Here is a 17948-nt window from a genome sequence, read left to right on the forward strand (position 1 = left end):
AATTACTGCTCCGACTGTGGTGTTCTTTAAGCAAATTACCTTTTAATTTAAGTGCTTCCTCTCCTGTTAACGATTAATCGATTACTAAATTAGTTGTCACTTTGGAAAGGCCTGATGTCACTTTGTATGGTTTGATTGATTGGTTTTGCTTGTTTTGCCATTTTTTTGTTTTTGTTTGGTTGTTTTTATTGGGTTTTTGTGTCTGAATGTTTGCTGTTGTATTTGCTTTTATTCATGAGGACTGTGTTCTTCGTGTATCAGACTGTCATCCTGCTAAAGTTTTCTCTTTTTAAAAAAAATATGCCATCTTTATTTTAAATATTCCAATTATTTTAATAATCAATTAATCATGAATAATCTGATTAATCGTTTCAGGTTTAATTAGGGAGGGCCATGCCAAATATTTTAATTTTATAGCAAAAGTAAATATTTGTTGCTCAGGTTATTTATGACAACTACCATTTAGTTTTTGATATTTTTATCAGCTGCATTTTCCTTCTTTCCACACAAACTGACATTTTAACCTGTAATTTTGAGCTCATGTACATTCAACGAGTCTGCAGAACCGTGTGTGTGTTGAACTGGAGCGTACCTGGGAAAGCTCTGGGTCTGTGTTGGCCGGGGTGATGAGGATGGTGCGGGTGATGAGGGGGCATGCCGCCCATGGGACGAGGCGGGTAGAGAGGCATGGGGTAAAAAGGGGGCACCATGGCAGGGGGCAGGAAGGCAGGAGGTGGCAGAGGAGGCGGAGGGGGAAGAGGACGAGAGAGATTGATGCCCTCGAGGATCGCCTGCCGCATCTTCTCCACTTTGACACCAGCTCCTCCTGCAGAACAGAACAATGAGACGCTGGACGAAAGCAACAGTTTATCGAGCTCAACATGTTGTCGGCTGCAAACGGTTGTTTGGTTTTAGTAGGAAAACCACTGATCGGTGAAAGAAACATGGAATCGTGCCTGTGTGAAACTGGCTGCAACTAACAATTACTTTACTAACATTCAATTATTCTGATGATTAATTGGATAAAAACAATTTACATATTTTGCCTTTTTCATTGAACAACAAGAGTTTTAATACAATTTTAGAAATAAATTGAAAGAATCAAATAATTCAATTCCATTTTTAAATGGAAGAAATAAGCATCTTATTGCCTACCATCCATTAACAGCCTTTCTTCAGTTAATCATAGATTGATTCATTTTTGTATTAATCATTAATATTTAGATACAGGTGCTTAGTAGGAGAATTTGAACCAGGTGAAGCTAAAACAGGGTAAAACATATCACACAAAGAAGATTTTTAATTTTTTTTTGTACAGTTTTGGTTCAATTACTGCAGTGAATATGCTATTAGTTCAGCAAAAGGCCTTTTTTAGTCTGTATATTCCAGTTAACAATTAATCAATTACTAAATTATTTTATTAAATAATCTATTAATCATTTCAGCCCTAGTTGCGACTGTTTATTGCTCTGCTAACCATCTGTGAGAAATGGGCATTCCTTTACTGAACGCTTAATCATTTGTAGCAAAGGATGAATCAACCCAGTAGAGTGAAGACTTGATCTGTTGACCATTTTTACTAAACCAATAAATAAATAAAGAATTGATGTATACCTACGAGTGCTGTGCAAGAGACTGAAATTACTAATTCCCTAAGGGAAAATCTTAAATGGATTAATAATGTTAGATATGGGTAACACATATTTACAGATGAAGGTTTTTCATCTAAAATGCAGAATTTATATATTCTTTGCACAGTTTTGACTTAATTTTTTAGAGTCTGTACACTCCAGTTAATCAATCAATTGCTAAATTAGTTAATTATTTCAACAATTGGTAAATCCTGATTAATCTGATTGCTTCAGACCTACTGCATATGCGTCGCACTTTATCTCCGGTGTGTGAACAAACTAAACCAAAACCCCTGAGCCATGTTTATTGCCCCCCGCCTCGGTCTCTTACCTGCCCCTCGCACATGTCCAGCAGGGCGGCCCGGTCGCGGGCGGCCCGCGCCAGTTTGCTCTGGAAAAGTTTGCCGTCAAAGAAGCCCCAGGGGCAGCAGTGTTCCCATGGCAACGGTTGGCCGCAGACATCATTGATGAATAACGCCGTGTCGACGCCGGCCATGAAGAGAGCAGCCAGCTGCACGCCGCGGGCGTCCACCTTCTCCACCTGACTGGACGACACGGAGAACAAAACAAGAAGACGAATAAACATGGCTGCCGCAGACCAAAAACATGAAAATATGTTAAAAGATATTGAATATTTGATCATTAGTGCCAACCAAACACTAAAACGGAAAACTGTAATATTTTAACAGTTTTTTAATGGGTAGTTTCACCTTTACATTCTGCCACAATGTAAATGATGGGGCCCAAAATGAACCGTGCTTCTTTTCAATCGGGTCGAGCCGCTTCAGTGTAAATTCATTTCTCAGCTGTTACATGACGGACTGGGAATAAAAAAGCGCCTTGTCACCTTGAGCTCCTGCAGCTGGTCGGGTTCGTAGAGCTGGCTGGAAACGGCCTGGGCCAGGAAGGCATCGAGCTCGTGTCTCTGGAGGATCCGTCCACCGGGCCACTGCATCATATACCTGAGAGGAGAACCAACCAGAACCGGCTTCATGGAGCAGCAACAGAAAACCAACAGCTGGATCAAAGCCAGATGTTAGGAACAGGAAAATAAATATTATCTAGTTCAAGGGTGTCCAAAGTGAGGCCTGAGGGCCATTTGTGGCCCATGGACTGAACTTGCAGTTCAAGATTGACACAACTTGGTTCCATCCAGCACAGCTTGTTTGATGCAAAATGGAGATTTTAAATTTTTTATCATGGTAAAATTATTACTGACATAATTTTCTTAAAATGGAATTATAATCATTTAGTTATTCCCTCATAAAAAAAACATACCCAGAGTGTTGCTTTTATTTTTTAATGCATGTTTGAGAAATCTTTAAATCTCCATGGCAACCATTCAGCTGTACAAAACACCTCGGTGGACCTAGCTCCGCCTTTGATACACAGCTCCTACAGACTAGTCAGCAACAATTTGCAAACATCCGATGGAACTCATAATAATACATAGCTTCTGAAGGTTTCACAAATTCAAATTTAAGACTTTTTAAGATCTTTTAAAACCATTACGAGTGGAATTTAAAATTCGTATCTCCACAGAAATGTGCAAATGTCACCCAGCCAACTGACAAATTTGTATTTACCTAATATAAACACAAAAAAAGATAGCTGGCTAGCAAGCAAGCGTATATTAGACACCGCTTGTTAGACGTAGCCTCAACCATTTTGTGTCGCTGTACACAATGAAGTTGTTTGCGTATGACTTAAACTTTTGCTTTACAGAAAAGGCTTGCAAGAAAAAACCTACATAGACTATTTCAGATTAAGTGTGGATATATTTATAAATATATCCACACACACTCTGGTTACTTGTCAATTTAGAGTCCACTTTAAGAAGCTGCTTTTGACTTGGAGCTTTAAATAGAGCAGCATCATCTTACATTAAAGGAGTTTCCCATCCCTCCATCCTTTGCAGGTCACTGAGGTCCTGTGATCTGGACCTGCTGACTGAGCGTCATACCAGGCTGATGACTAAAAGGAGAGAGAGGTTCTGGAAGCGTCTTCCCCTGAACCTGAAATCTGTTACTTCAAACCTGTTTTTTCATGCTAACATTAGTTTTTTTTTTATGCGTCTTGTTAGGTTTTTTTTGTAAAGGACGAAAAATCCTTCCAGCTACACAGCATCCAAGACTAAAGGGAAAACTCCCAAAAAGCAAACCTCAACTTCTCTTCCAGCTACTAATAAATAAAGGCAACTAAAAAAATTAGAAAAATAAATAAATAAGCTTCCTTGCTAAAAATATGACAAAATGATGAAATGTGGATTCTGTTTAGACCAGTGATGCCCAAACTTTTTGCCAAAACTGGGAAATTTAAAGTAAATGCAAAAAATAGTTTTTAGATTTTTTGGGGTTTTGTTTTACTTGCTCAACAAAGAAAAACATTTTTATTAAATCAGCAAATCATTAAAGATCAAAAACATAAAATTGCGACTTTATTTGTTTGAATTTTGTTGTTTATGTTGATTTATTTTTTAAAAAAGGGAATTTTTGGGGTCATTGATAGATTTCTGTTTTATTGACCTAATTTTTGCTATTTTAGATTTGCGGTGAGGGGCCGTACAAAATCATTTTAAGGGCCACAATTTGGACAACCGAATACAAATAAAATATTTTTAAAATTCAAATTCAGAAATACCTTATTGAATTTGATTTATTGATGCAATCTGCTGGGTTTCCTTTTAAATAGAAACTGCTTAATCCACTTTGAATAAGTGAACATATATTGTACTGTTTATTAACTGGGATCAACTGGAATGTGTGTGTGATTGAACTGAAATTATTTTTTGTAAAACGCTTTGGGATGACATTTGCTGTGGATTTGCGCTATATAAATAAATGGAATTGAAACTGAATTTATCCCACATAGAAATTAACCAGCCACGTTTAAATAAAAATAGTTTGACACAATTAATTACAAACAGACATGGATATGTGCTGTCAAATTCATGGCATTCTCTGTAATGTCTCAGTTTTGGCCTTAATTTTCCTACCTGAGCACGCAGCACATGAGCAGCAGATGCTGAGGGACTTGTGCTGGGTTGAGGAGGGCTGGGCAGTCGGAGCGCAGGCACGCCAGGAAGGCTCTGGTTCTCCTGGAGCGGTCCTCGCTGGCTCGGCCCAGCCAGAGCCGCCGCAGGTTGGGGCAGGTCCACTCCCGGAAACACAGAGCCGGAACCAGCTCCGGGGTCAGAGCCGACTTGGCCTTGCCGCTGCTCCACTCTTTGACGATGACAGGAGGAACTGGAACGCAGGGAGGAGGGAGGAGAGCTGAAGTTTAGGCTCTGGAGGTTTATATTTGGAGCAGGAATGTTAATTGAGAACCGGTTCTTGGTAAGTCCAATTACTTTAATCGTTAAGCCGCTTGCTAAACGATTCCGCTCATCGGTTCCCATAACGTGTGACGTATTTGCATGATGCACACACTCTGTATTTTGCTTTAGAAAATATCCAAGATGGCGCTCTAAAATATGTTTATATTTGACAAAATGACCGTTCAGAACATGTTCAGAACTTTAATCACAATTCAAGGAGCAAATACCTCCAACATCCTCAAACAGTTAACTACCCAGCATACAACTGATTTGAACGAATGTAAAGTTTTTGATCAGTTGCTTAGCAACAGTGGTGACTCTTGAGGGGCGGAGCCTCCAGCAAAGTGTCTCCTGCTGTGAATGTCCCAGGTACCGTTAAACTACTCCACATCCTGGTTATTGTATTAATGTTAGCTCTGTACTGTATGAATAATCTCATATTAACATTTACAGTCATATTCAATAAATCTGTACTTTCAGACAAGGCTCATTTATCATATTAGAAGCACAAAAACTGTTGATCTGCATAAAATTGCATTTCATGTTAAAATGTTCTTTTAACAGATGGATTCTTATTACTTAACCCAGTTTTAATTTTGTTTGAATTGAATACAACATGGTGCATATTTTGTATTAGAGATTATTTCCTAACCGAATGAGAATCGAATCAATAACCGAGATCAATAATGGGATGGGAATCTTATAAATTCCCATCCCTAATTTGGAGATTTGTTTTGTACGATGAATGACAGAGTTTATGATTAGTTACTCAGTACGTGAATAATGTTTATACTAAATACTTTTATACTCTTAGTTGACCAATTTCTTGGAATGCTACTTTTTACTTTTACTTGACTAAAAATATGATCAAGTAGTGCTACTCTTACTTTGGCTACTTCCTCCACCTCCTGTTTAGACCCTATAGAGATCATTCGCGCTGGAAGTCAGGAAAACTTTGTTGTCTCACCTTCTAGCGGGGTCCTCTTGCGGAGGGCGAGCCTCTCCAGGCGGCGGTGCGTTTCAGCCAGACTGAAGAGGACGCCGTACGCGTACTGTCTGGCAGCTCGGAACAGCAGAGAGGCAGGAGGCAGCTCCGAGTTACACTCGTCCTCTATACACACTGGCATCTTCATCTCTCCCTAGGGACGACCACAAACCGTGAGCGCCCAACATCTCCATAGCAACTGTTTCTGTTACAATAACCCGACCAAACGGATGCATCAGCAGAAGCTTTACAGCTGAACTTTCACAGCCCTGAAGGGTTTTGTTGTGTCTGCCTCAAAACAAACAAAATACTCAGAAATTATTATTTATTCTGAAAATACGGCCTCTGGAACAGTCCTAGAATTGTTCAGTTCTGGAAAACTGTGCACAAAACTATAAAGAAGATTCTGGGATACAATGTTATTTTGAGTAGCATGGTATTATATCTTTGTAATTTTAACAATATCAGAAAAGGAAGAGCAAAGGATAACTATCTGATTAAGGTAATGTTAACAGTTAGTAAGAAAGCTATTACGATGAAATGGGGAAAGATGGAGGCCCATTTGTCATGAACAATGGATAGGAATAATAAAAGAAATCTACATCATGGAAAAATTTACATATCGCCTAAGATACACCACACACAAATAGAAGGAAACGGGGAGAAATGAGCATTGTTCAAAACAAAAGACTCCAAAAAAATTAAAGAACCCGACAAACTGGATGAGACAAAAGACATAATTAGAGGAATAGCTCCAAAGCAAAGATATCTTATTTTATATAATGTTGAATGTGAATTGTTCATATATACTTTAAATGTAAACAAACATGGAGAATATCAATAGAAAGTTAGATGATAAAAAACAAGTGTAGGCTTCACTGGATGCTTCTGTTTGAACAGTTTCTGCTCATTAAAACAAATCAGCCGATGTATTTGGGACAACGCGGTGAGACGTGGGGTAGGAGAGCATTTACCTTGGTCAAGATGTGGTAAATCTGGGGGTACATCAGCCCTCTTCTGTGTCTGTGTTCGGCTACACGAAGAACCTCAGCACTGACCTGGAGAAAGAAGCAACAGGCGTGACGAAAAAACGGTTCATTGTTCGTACGCTTTTCCTTCAGTAAAATTCAAGCATTTTCAAGGAACCCTGTCATGTTTTAAAATTAATAAATCAATCTAAGTGTTTCCTACCCAGTAAAATCAGCCGCTTTTTGAGCGTCTCACCTGAGGCAGCGGGGGTGTGGTTATGTCCATGTGACTCCGCGTCGCCATCGACAACAGTGACGGAATGTTCGACCCGCTCCCGTTGCCTTGGGAACCGTCTCCGGAGGCCGGCCCCCCTCTTCGAGCCGGATCCTCCCACCGAGAGGATTTGTCTGTCAGATGACTGCGAAGACGAGAGTTTCAGAAACATTCACACTGCTTCCACTTTTCCAGATCTTAAATCATTTTACTGGCAATCATCAACAAGCTGTATCAGGTTTTTTGAGACAGCAACAAAGTTATGAATAATTTTGAAGTGGAAGGAAAATTAAGCATGACGAATTGAACAAAAAAAAATCTTAAAAGTGTGGCATACATTTGTTCTCAGCCCCACTGTGTCAGTACTTTATAAAACCACGTTTTCACTACTGCCACAGAACGGCACTAAAACACCACACACCAGCAACGTCATCATTTCCCAAAAATAAAAAGAATGAAACCAGCATTTTCAAATTCCCACATTGGGAACAGGAACAGATTTTAACAATTCCTGACCTTCCAAAATGCGAGTCCCTGTTTTTCTTCCCCATTGTTCTTTAGCTCACAAAATCAGAAACCAGATAACATTTTCAGTCTATGTATCTTTCTTTCAATTGTTTTTTAATTGAGAATCAACAATTAAAAAATTAAAAATACAAAAAAATCACCAATGTGATATTTCATTATTCATTTTCATATGAGATTCAAATCATGTTTGACTTCATCCTCACATCCTAAAAGCTTCTTATCCAAATGTTCATTTTAGTTTAATAAACAAAAAAGCCTGGTGTGTTTAAGTTTTTTCATTTTATGTTTCAAACAAAAAAAAAAATTTCCTATGTTGACCGTCCGTTCTAATTACGTGTACGAACTTCCAAGGAGTGAAGTTCGCCAGAGTATGTTTGGGTCTGAAGCGCTTCGTCTTTCTGTTCTGTTCAGCTTGTAAAACATGTAGAAGCGTATTTACTTAGCGTTGCTGTCGTTGGGTTCGTCTCCGTCTGATGACGAGGAAGGAGACGGGGAGGGGCCAGACTGGGTGCCGGTGTGATGGTTGGGCAAGCGGCTGCCGCCCTGCGTGGAATCGTACGGCGCCGACCAATCGGAGAAGCCCATCTTGCTGGTCATCGAGTCGTTGCAGTCCTGGGGCGGCTGCTGAGGCGGGTGGAAGAGAGGGGCAGAGCCTGGTCCGTACGGAGCGTTCTGATACGGCGGCTTAAACCCTGGACCCTGCGGCGGCGGAAACTGGGATTGGGAAGAAATTATTATTTACAGGAGCGCGTGGGAATTAAAGACGTAGACAAAGCAACAAACAACAGAAATATACCTGATTCTTTCCAAGCGGGATGGGTCCGATGTGGCCAGGTGGTCCCCCAAATGGAACGGGTCCAAACCCAGGTACTGAGCACAGAAAGGAGATAAAACTAAATTTCAGCTCAGCTGGTTTCCCATATATAAATATAATATAAAACATATTAAGTCAGATTAAACTGATTAGATAACATCTGTCCTGCTGTAAACTGGTTTCTACTCACAGATGAAAGGCGAGGGTCCCATGTTGGGCGAGCGTGGTTTGGATGCAGCTGAGAAATACTCCACAGCTTTCTTGAATCGCTCCACCTTGTCCTCCATTCGTGACTGAAAACAGAGCAGAGAATATGACAGAAAATCTCACCGTCATTATTTCTCTTATAAATATTCACTGAATTGTTTTTAAATGCACATCTGTTATATTGTCTTAATGTATCACAAAAAATAAATAAAACACACTGCATAACTATGAGAATAAGTCAGAATTTTATACTTCTAATTCTAACTTTGAAGGTTAAAATTATGACTTTAATGCCAGTAAAACTGCTCATTATAGACATTCAGCACACCAAAGTGCAGCTGGTTATAAAGCTGCAATGTGTAACTTTTATAAAAATTTTTTTACATATTTGTTGAAACTGTCACCATGTCGTGACAGCATGTTAAGAGACAGATAAAAAAGAAAAAAATAAATATCAAGCTTCTCCGCCTTCTTCCAGTGCTCCCAGTACTAACAATAAACAACCAATCAGAGCCAGGAGGCACCGTTAATCACCCTCCGTGTGGCATTGCTCATCTTCTCTTCCATTTTCCTTGTTGCTCTTTGCTACGCTGCAGCTAGCACATGCTGTTGTGTATAAAAGGTTTTCCTGTTGTAAGTTCTTACTCCAACATTAGCACATTTAGCAGCGAGTACATGAGTTGACTGGCAGCCCCAAGACCCTCCTCCTGGTTCTGATTGGTGGCTTATGGCCAGGAGCGGTATATTTCCTCAGATGGCAATAGTAGCTCAGGGAAAAGGTGGAGCAGATTGAACAGATTATCTGTCAAATAAAAATGGTGACACTTTTAACAAATATGTAAAAAACATTTTTATAAAAGTCGCATACTGCAGTTTTAAACAAATATCCAGCAAAATTTACTTTAAGGATTGGGGGCACAAAGTCTGAGAATAAACTAAATATTTTGTTGGGAAAAAAAAAAATCAAAAAATAGAAAAATATTTAGGGCTTTTTTGTTAAAATTTTATGTTTAATTATTTTCAATACACGGAAAAATAATAATAATAAAAATGTCTAAAAATCACAACAGTTTTGGTATTTTTAATATAGTGACTTTGAATCTATCTAATCTGTTCTGCATGAAGCTTCCAGCATTTCTTTCGGCACCTGTGGCTAAGTTAGTTCAACATTATAACATTTTTTTTTGTTTTTTTGTGGGTTTACCACTGCAGAATCAAACCATAGAACATGAAACCATAAAGCACACCTGGAGCTGCCGGTGTTGGTTTTGTTCTTGTGGTTTCCTTAACGTTTTTTAGCCTAAACTGCTTCCTGCTGAAATCTTTCCATTGGTGAACAGTGCAGCACACATTCGCCACTGAATTAGCAGATCGTCCTACGCAGACTTTAATCTCACTGCATGGTGCGGCGGAAAAGCACCCGACTGATTACTGATGGAAACCCCCATAAGTCAGAGTAATCTTATAAAGTATTTGGATTTTTTTCTGTACTGATGTTTGATCATGTCCACAGTAATAATGTCTTACTGATCAAACATTAATTATTATTATGCTGCTAAGCTACTTTTCAACCAAAAACATGTAAAGCGACTGCGGTAGCGTTCCATCCAGTCTTAAGGAAGCCAAGACATTAATCCTGCAAAGGTAGAAACCCACCTGTGACTGTTTGAAGACATCTCTGGCGATGGTGTCGAGGTTTCCCAGGTCTTTGATGGAGGAGACGTACTCAGAAACAGCTTTGATCACCACTTCACAGGGCGGCAGCACCAGCTGATGGGCTCGCACCTGAAACCGCAGCAAAACATTCAAACTGAGAATGAAACATTCAAATACTTTGTTTACATATTTACGACGTTGCGAGGATGATTTTACCAATATGAATAGTTTCTGTTCACTTAAAACTAGAAAAATATCAAAATTATAGTTATTTTTTAAAACAAACTAAATAAAGATCCCAGTCTTGATTCTCACATGAGCTGACTCTTAACCACGCTTTGGTTCATGCTTCACTCACATTCTCACTCATTAATTCTGCATAAACTCAGGCTCTGTAACAGTCCCATTCATTAAACATGCAGAGTAAAACAAAAGACTAACTAATCAGGTCAGATACAAGTAGAAATGCATAAATTTAACTCTGTAAAAATGTTTCCACCCTGACTAATTCTTTCTGAGGGTCAACAATGAGCACCGTTTCAGCTGAAGTGAGAAGAAACATCGTTTTAAAGCAACGGTGAGCACACTTCACTAATCCACCAATAGCTTAGCTAAAGTTTTGCTAATCACTTTTGCTAATTTTGAAAGCTTTTAGGGAACTTAGCTAAAGCTTCTCCTATCAAGGTTTATGCAAGTTTCACAAACTTAAATTTTAAGACCTGTATCTCCACAGAAATGTACAAACGTCGTCCAGACAACTGGCAATAAATCTGAACTTCGCCCGTTACAAACTCAAAAACGCTAGCTAGCTAGGCAGGTAGTTAACCGTCTCAAGTCGCAAAATGCAATGAAGATTTTTAAGTACAAGTCAAACTTTTGCTGGTCAGAAAAGCCCCGCAAAAAACAACTGAGATAAAACATTCCTGTCTAGACTAAACTTAAGACCTCTGCCCAAGTTCTTTTCTTTTTACTCTGTTGTTTCATAAACTTCAAGTTGAATAAAGTTCAACATCCATGTTAAAGTTTTGGCTTTTGACTATTAATACTTCTTCAAGAAGTTATATGTTTATATTCACGCTCTTATTTTGAAGTGGGTAAAGACTGTTTAGGCAAAATTATCATTAGTGTTAGCATGACTCAGCAAATTTTTGTCTGTTCCAAATAATCACATAACCGCAACCATACAGGTAGGGACCCAATAACATGTTTGATCCCATAGAGGACAATTTAACACATTTTGTGTCACCGATACGTGGTGGACATCAAAATGCTTCAATTTAGCGCTTTAGCATTAGCTTGTTTTTCATCAAAATGTAAAAAATGCTTAAAACTTTTAGCAAATCTCAAAATGAAGGAAAGGATCTGTCTTTTACTCCCTTCAGCAATGTGTTCCACAATACTGACTGATGTAAGACATCATAATTATTTTATCTTTAAATAATAAAATCCTGCTGTAGGACAACTGCTGTGTCGCAGAGCGGCATGATGTCTAATTAATGGCCGCTCACAGCAGTTGTGAACATAAGAGTTATAATGCATACTGTGCATTATAATTCTGTTATGGAGAAAATTTGATTAAATTGGAATCAGCAGGTTAAAACTGATCAGTCATCAGCAATTAAAAAATTAAAATAGAATCGAAGCACATCTACATTTGGAGGCACTTCAGTCTGAACCAGACGCTGAGATTCCAGTTTAGTACTTAATGTACAATGGACATTAATTATTTACCACGACGCATTTCATATGAGAATTTTCATTTATTATCACAAGTTTCAGTTATTGATGATGAATAATAAAACAAAACTGACAGTAAGATTGGAAATGTGATTTTTGATATTTTTTCTCACTCTGTTCCACAACAGCATCAATAAATATCAGTAAATTCCAAAATATGATTAAATGCAATTACTGTGTGCAGATTAATGATATAAATCTGGTCCATCATAATAACAAATTTTGTTGGATGTTAAATTATCCCAGAAGTTATTGTGATAAACAATAATTTTGTTGTTTTGAGATTATGTATAAGTAATATCTCAGTACTGTAATAATGCAAGAGCATACTGTGAAATAAACAATAAATTCCAATGAACATTTAACACTGGAACTGCAAGACACTTTAAATATCCAAAATAAGTAAACAAAACAACAGAAACAACAAATAAAATGAATTATGAAGTCTCTGTAAACTAAACTGTTCTTTGAAAAAAGGGGATAGTTAGATAGAGACTGAAGACTTTTGTCATCCAGTTTTAGGTACAAAAAAAGAGAAAAATGATAAATGATGCAAATGTAAATTGAGTTTATTTTAATTTATCACGTGATAAATTGATTTATTAATTTATTGTGGCAGGCCTTGATGTAAATTACTGTTTCTCAAGTAAGTATCCTGAGGAGGCCTGTTTCAACACATGCAGTTAGATAAAAAATAGGGTTTTTTTATTACAATTTTTTATCATTATTGCAACAGTACCACAAAATATCGCAATAAATTTCTAAGTCCAAGTACCTTGAGAGAAGCTAGTGGGTGTTCTGGTCCCAGCAGACTCCAGTGGAAGGCAGCCAGGTCTTCATCAGGCAGAATATGATTTCCTATAAAAGACAGGCGGGTCAGTTAGCAGCGGATAAAACGTCCAGGGCTGCGGCGGCGGCGGCCTGGCGTCTCCTCACCCAGCAGAGCAGCGAACAGTGGCAGGTGCTGTGTCTTCAGGCCCAGCTGCCTGGCCGCTTCAGACAGCAGGTACTGGTGTGTGGTCAGGTTCTTTCCATTCCAGCTCAGTTTAAGCGCGTGTGAGGAGAAGTAGGCGGGCACGTTGCAGAGGGCAAACTCCGAGTCCTGAGCGATCAGGCCAGAAAATCCATAGTCCCTGTAGAGAGACAGCACCTCCTGGTGGTGGTCCTCCAAAGTCTGTACAACCTGGGGGTGAAGATTAGACGAGTTAATGGCAAAAAATGACAAAAGTTGCAACATTTATTATATTTTCTCCTAGTGTATTTTGCTTTCGCACTGCACTGTGTCAAACAAACTAAACCAGGGGTGTACAAACTTTTTGCGAAACAGGCCAGAATCCCAAAGTTTAAAGTGTTCAGGGAACCAAATTGTTAAAACATTTATTTTTATCTGCTCAGCAATAAATTAAAAACAACATTCTAACGACACAAAGAGGCGCTTTTTATTACTTAACAAAAGACGGAAATTTTTCTAACTTTTTGGGTGAATTGTTTTTCAGTTTAATTGGTCTAGATAACCTTTGGGTCAATTCACAGCAACAAAAATGAGAACTTTCTTCAAAAAAGAACAAAAAAATTCAATTAAGAAAGCACATTAATAGGAGAATTAACTTGCTCTGTTTTTTTTCCTTTTTTAGTAAGAAATTGCTGAATGCTCATGGCTCTACTTCATAAAAATGTTTTAAAAAATATCTTGTGCCGAACACTTTTAAATAAAGAATTAAATTTGTCACTGAAATTATCTTGTTTGTTACATTCAATAGTTGAACAAAGCCAAAGTTTATACAAATTTATATTTAAGTTCAAATAAAAGCCTGATCAGTTTATCTCCATTAAACCTAATAAATAAAATGAAAATCAAATATTTTCATCACAAATCTGGAAGAGCTGGACTGAATTAAGTTAAAATTAAATTATTTGGAAATTTCATTGACAAATTGATTAGCTTGTATTGGGTTTAACTGAATTAATTGCCACTTGATCACATATGACAAACCTATAACTTATCCACCATGTTGAACTTTTAGCAGGATATACATTCAGTAGTTTAAACTACTGCAGTTCTGATTGCCTTCTTCCACAGGACATTTCGTAGCAACCGTTGAATTTGAGAACACCTTGAGGACATTTTGTACTCTATTGGAACGCCTTGGACTTACAGTGATTTATAATCTATTCAGCCTGCTGTAAGGAAACCTGGTTATGTGACTCCAGTAATTAATAAACCATCAAACGGTCTTATTTTAGCTTATTTAATCAGGAGTCTTAATTGCTGATATCTTATAAATTAACAATCCCTGACAAGAATGAAAATAGAGAAATATTAAAATCTTATGAATAAAATAGGACATTTTAGATAATTCTGCAAAAATACTTAAGTGTCAGGAGAAATAAACTGTTAGGGACGTTAATATGAAACAGTTTGTTTAGGTCAGAATGTGGCTTTTATAAAACCTAAAGGAGTGTTTCATAAATCGTAAATGCAATATGATTTTAGTGATTCTTAGCGGTTATTCTGTATTTTTTTTATGTAATATTTGTATAAACGTAACACTATGTACTAGTGTGGCAGCAGAGGGAGGGGACCCTGGCGGTCCGATCCTCGGTTGCAGAAACTGGCTCTTGGGACGTGGAATGTCACCTCTCTGGTGGGGAAGGAGCCGGAGCTAGTGCGTGAGGTCGAGAGGTTCCGGCTAGAAATAGTCGGTCTCACCTCGACGCACGGCTCTGGTTCTGGAACCAGTCTCCTTGAGAGGGGCTGGACATACTTCCACTCTGGAGTTGCCCAAGGTGAGAGGCGTCGGGCAGGAGTGGGCATACTTGTTGCTCCCCATCTCGGCGCCTGTACGTTGGGGTTTACCCCGGTGAACGAGAGGGTAGCATCCCTCCGCCTACGGGTGGGGGGACGGGTTCTGACTGTCGTTTGTGCTTACGGGCCGAACGACAGTTCAGATTACCCACCCTTTTTGGAGTCCTTAGAGGGGGTACTGGAGAGTGCTCCTCCTGGGGACTCCCTTGTTCTGCTGGGGGACTTCAACGCTCACGTGGGCAATGACAGTGAGACCTGGAGGGGCGTGGTTGGGAGGAACGGCCCGCCCGACCTGAACTCGAGCGGTGTTCTGTTGCTGGACTTCTGTGCTCGCCATGGATTGTCCATAACGAACACCATGTTCAAGCATAAGGGTGTCCATATGTGCACTTGGCACCAGGACACCCTAGGCCGCAGTTCGATGATCGACTTTGTCATCGTTTCATCGGATCTGCGGCCGTATGTCTTGGACACTCGGGTGAAGAGAGGTGCGGAGCTGTCCACTGACCACTACCTGGTGGTGAGTTGGCTCCGGTGGTGGGGGCGAAAGCCGGTCAGACCTGGCAGGCCCAAACGTGTTGTGAGGGTCTGCTGGGAACGTCTGGCGGAATCCCCTGTGAGACGGAGCTTTAACTCCCATCTCCGGCAAAACTTCGAACACGTCCCGGGGGAGGTGGGGGACATGGAGTCTGAGTGGACCGTGTTCCGTGCCTCCATTGTCGAGGCGGCCGATCGGAGCTGTGGCCGCAAGGTTGTCGGTGCCTGTCGCGGCGGCAACCCTCGAACCCGCTGGTGGACACCTTCGGTGAGGGATGCCGTCAGGCTGAAGAAGGAGTCCTATCGGGCCTTTTTGGCCTGTGGGACTCCGGAAGCAGCTGATGGGTACCGGCGGGCGAAGCGGCATGCGGCGCGGGCGGTTGCTGAGGCAAAAACCCGGGCGTGGGAGGAGTTTGGAGAGGCCATGGAGAAAGACTTCCGTACGGCTTCGAGGCGATTCTGGTCCACCATCCGGCGTCTCAGGGGGGGGGAAGCGGTGCAGCACCAACACTGTTTATAGTGGGGATGGTGTGCTGCTGACCTCTACTCGGGACGTTGTGGGCCGGTGGGCAGAGTACTTCGAAGACCTCCTCAATCCCACCAACATGCCTTCCACTGAGGAAGCGGAGCCTGGGGACTCTGGGTTAGGCTCTCCAATCTCTGGGGACGAGGTCGCCGAGGTGGTTAAAAAGCTCCTCGGTGGCAGGGCCCCGGGGGTGGATGAGATCCGCCCGGAGTTTCTTAAGGCTCTGGATGTTGTAGGGTTGTGTTGGTTGACGCGACTCTGCAATGTCGCATGGACATCGGGGGCAGTTCCCCTGGATTGGCAGACTGGGGTGGTGGTCCCCCTGTTCAAAAAGGGGGACCGGAGGGTGTGCTCCAATTATAGAGGGGTCACACTCTTAAGCCTCCCTGGCAAGGTCTATTCAGGGGTCCTGGAGAGGAGGGTCCGTCGGATAGTCGAACCTCGGATTCAGGAAGAGCAGTGTGGTTTTCGTCCTGGTCGTGGAACGCTGGACCAGCTCTACACCCTCGGCAGGGTCCTGGAGGGTGCATGGGAGTTCGCCCAACCAGTCTACATGTGTTTTGTGGACCTGGAGAAGGCGTTCGACCGTGTCCCTCGGGGAGCCCTGTGGGGGGTTCTCCGGGAGTATGGGGTACCGGGCCCTTTGATACGGGCTGTCAGGTCCCTGTATGACCGGTGTCAGAGTCTGGTCCGCATTGCCGGCAGTAAGTCGGGCTCGTTTCCGGTGAGAGTTGGACTCCGCCAGGGCTGCCCTTTGTCACCGATTCTGTTCATCACTTTCATGGACAGAATTTCTAGGCGCAGCCAAGGTGTTGAGGGGATCCGATTTGGTGGCCTTAGGATCTCATCTCTGCTTTTTGCAGACGATGTGGTCCTTTTGGCTTCATCAGATCGTGATCTGCAGCTCTCGCTGGAGCGGTTCGCAGCCGAGTGTGACGCGGCCGGGATGAGGATCAGTGCCTCCAAATCCGAGGCCATGGTCTTGAGCCGGAAAAGGGTAGAGTGCCTTCTCCGGGTCAGGGGGGGTGTCCTGCCCCAAGTGGAGGAGTTTAAGTATCTCGGGATCTTGTTCACGAATGGGGGAAGAAGGGAGCGGGAGATCGACAGGCGGATTGGCGCAGCGTCTGCTGTCAAGCGGGCGCTGTACCGGTCCGTCGTGGTGAAGAGAGAGCTGAGCCAAAAAGCGAAGCTCTCGATTTACCGGTCGATCTACGTTCCCACCCTCATCTATGGTCATGAGCTTTGGGTCATGACCGAAAGAACGAGATCGCGGATACAAGCGGCCGAAATGGGTTTTCTCCGTAGGGTGGCTGGGCTCTCCCTTAGAGATAGGGTGAGAAGCTCAGTCATCCGGGAGGGACTCAGAGTAGAGCCGCTGCTCCTTCACATCGAGAGGAGCCAGTTGAGGTGGCTCGGGCATCTGGTCAGGATGCCTCCTAGACGCCTCCCTGGTGAGGTGTTCCGGGCACGTCCCACCGGGAGGAGGCCCCGGGGAAGACCCAGGACACGCTGGAGGGACTATGTCTCTCGGCTGGCCTGGGAACGCCTCGGGATTCCCCCGGAGGAGCTAGAAGAAGTGGCTGGGGAGAGGGAAGTCTGGGCCTCCCTTCTGAAGCTGCTACCCCCGCGACTCGACCTCGGATAAGCGGAAGAAGATGGATGGATGGATGGATGGACTATGTACTATATATTAAGTGCATCTTCACTCTCCATATTAATGGGAAGAACTCACTAGCCTTTTACAAAAATTAAGATTTTTTTAAATAAAAGTAGGTATTGTCAGGCTATCTCAGTTGTATCCAAACCTTTTGCCAAAGCCATAAAGCTAAAAGCACTGATGGATCATAAAATACAAAAATAAAACAAGAGAAAAATAATTAAAATACATTTTTAGCTGCTCAATAATACACTAAAGATGCAAGTTTCAAATGGAACAGAAAATTGTCTAATTTCTGTAGTAAAT

General features: G+C 41.4%; 1 protein-coding gene across 1 annotated transcript in view; it reads right to left on the reverse strand.

Annotated features, from left to right (window-relative positions):
• fam120c (family with sequence similarity 120 member C) overlaps positions 1-17948 on the reverse strand; it is a 28505-nt gene that overhangs the window by 7733 nt on the left and 2824 nt on the right. The window contains 14 exon segments of the mRNA XM_032559509.1: positions 593-814; positions 817-826; positions 1963-2172; positions 2479-2593; positions 4627-4876; positions 5915-6086; positions 6907-6990; positions 7157-7319; positions 8142-8416; positions 8499-8572; positions 8707-8809; positions 10380-10508; positions 12892-12974; positions 13053-13299. Coding sequence (XP_032415400.1) covers positions 593-814; positions 817-826; positions 1963-2172; positions 2479-2593; positions 4627-4876; positions 5915-6086; positions 6907-6990; positions 7157-7319; positions 8142-8416; positions 8499-8572; positions 8707-8809; positions 10380-10508; positions 12892-12974; positions 13053-13299 — 2137 coding nt within the window.

This window comes from Xiphophorus hellerii, chromosome 1 (assembly GCF_003331165.1).
Source record: "Xiphophorus hellerii strain 12219 chromosome 1, Xiphophorus_hellerii-4.1, whole genome shotgun sequence".
Taxonomy (NCBI): domain Eukaryota; kingdom Metazoa; phylum Chordata; class Actinopteri; order Cyprinodontiformes; family Poeciliidae; genus Xiphophorus; species Xiphophorus hellerii.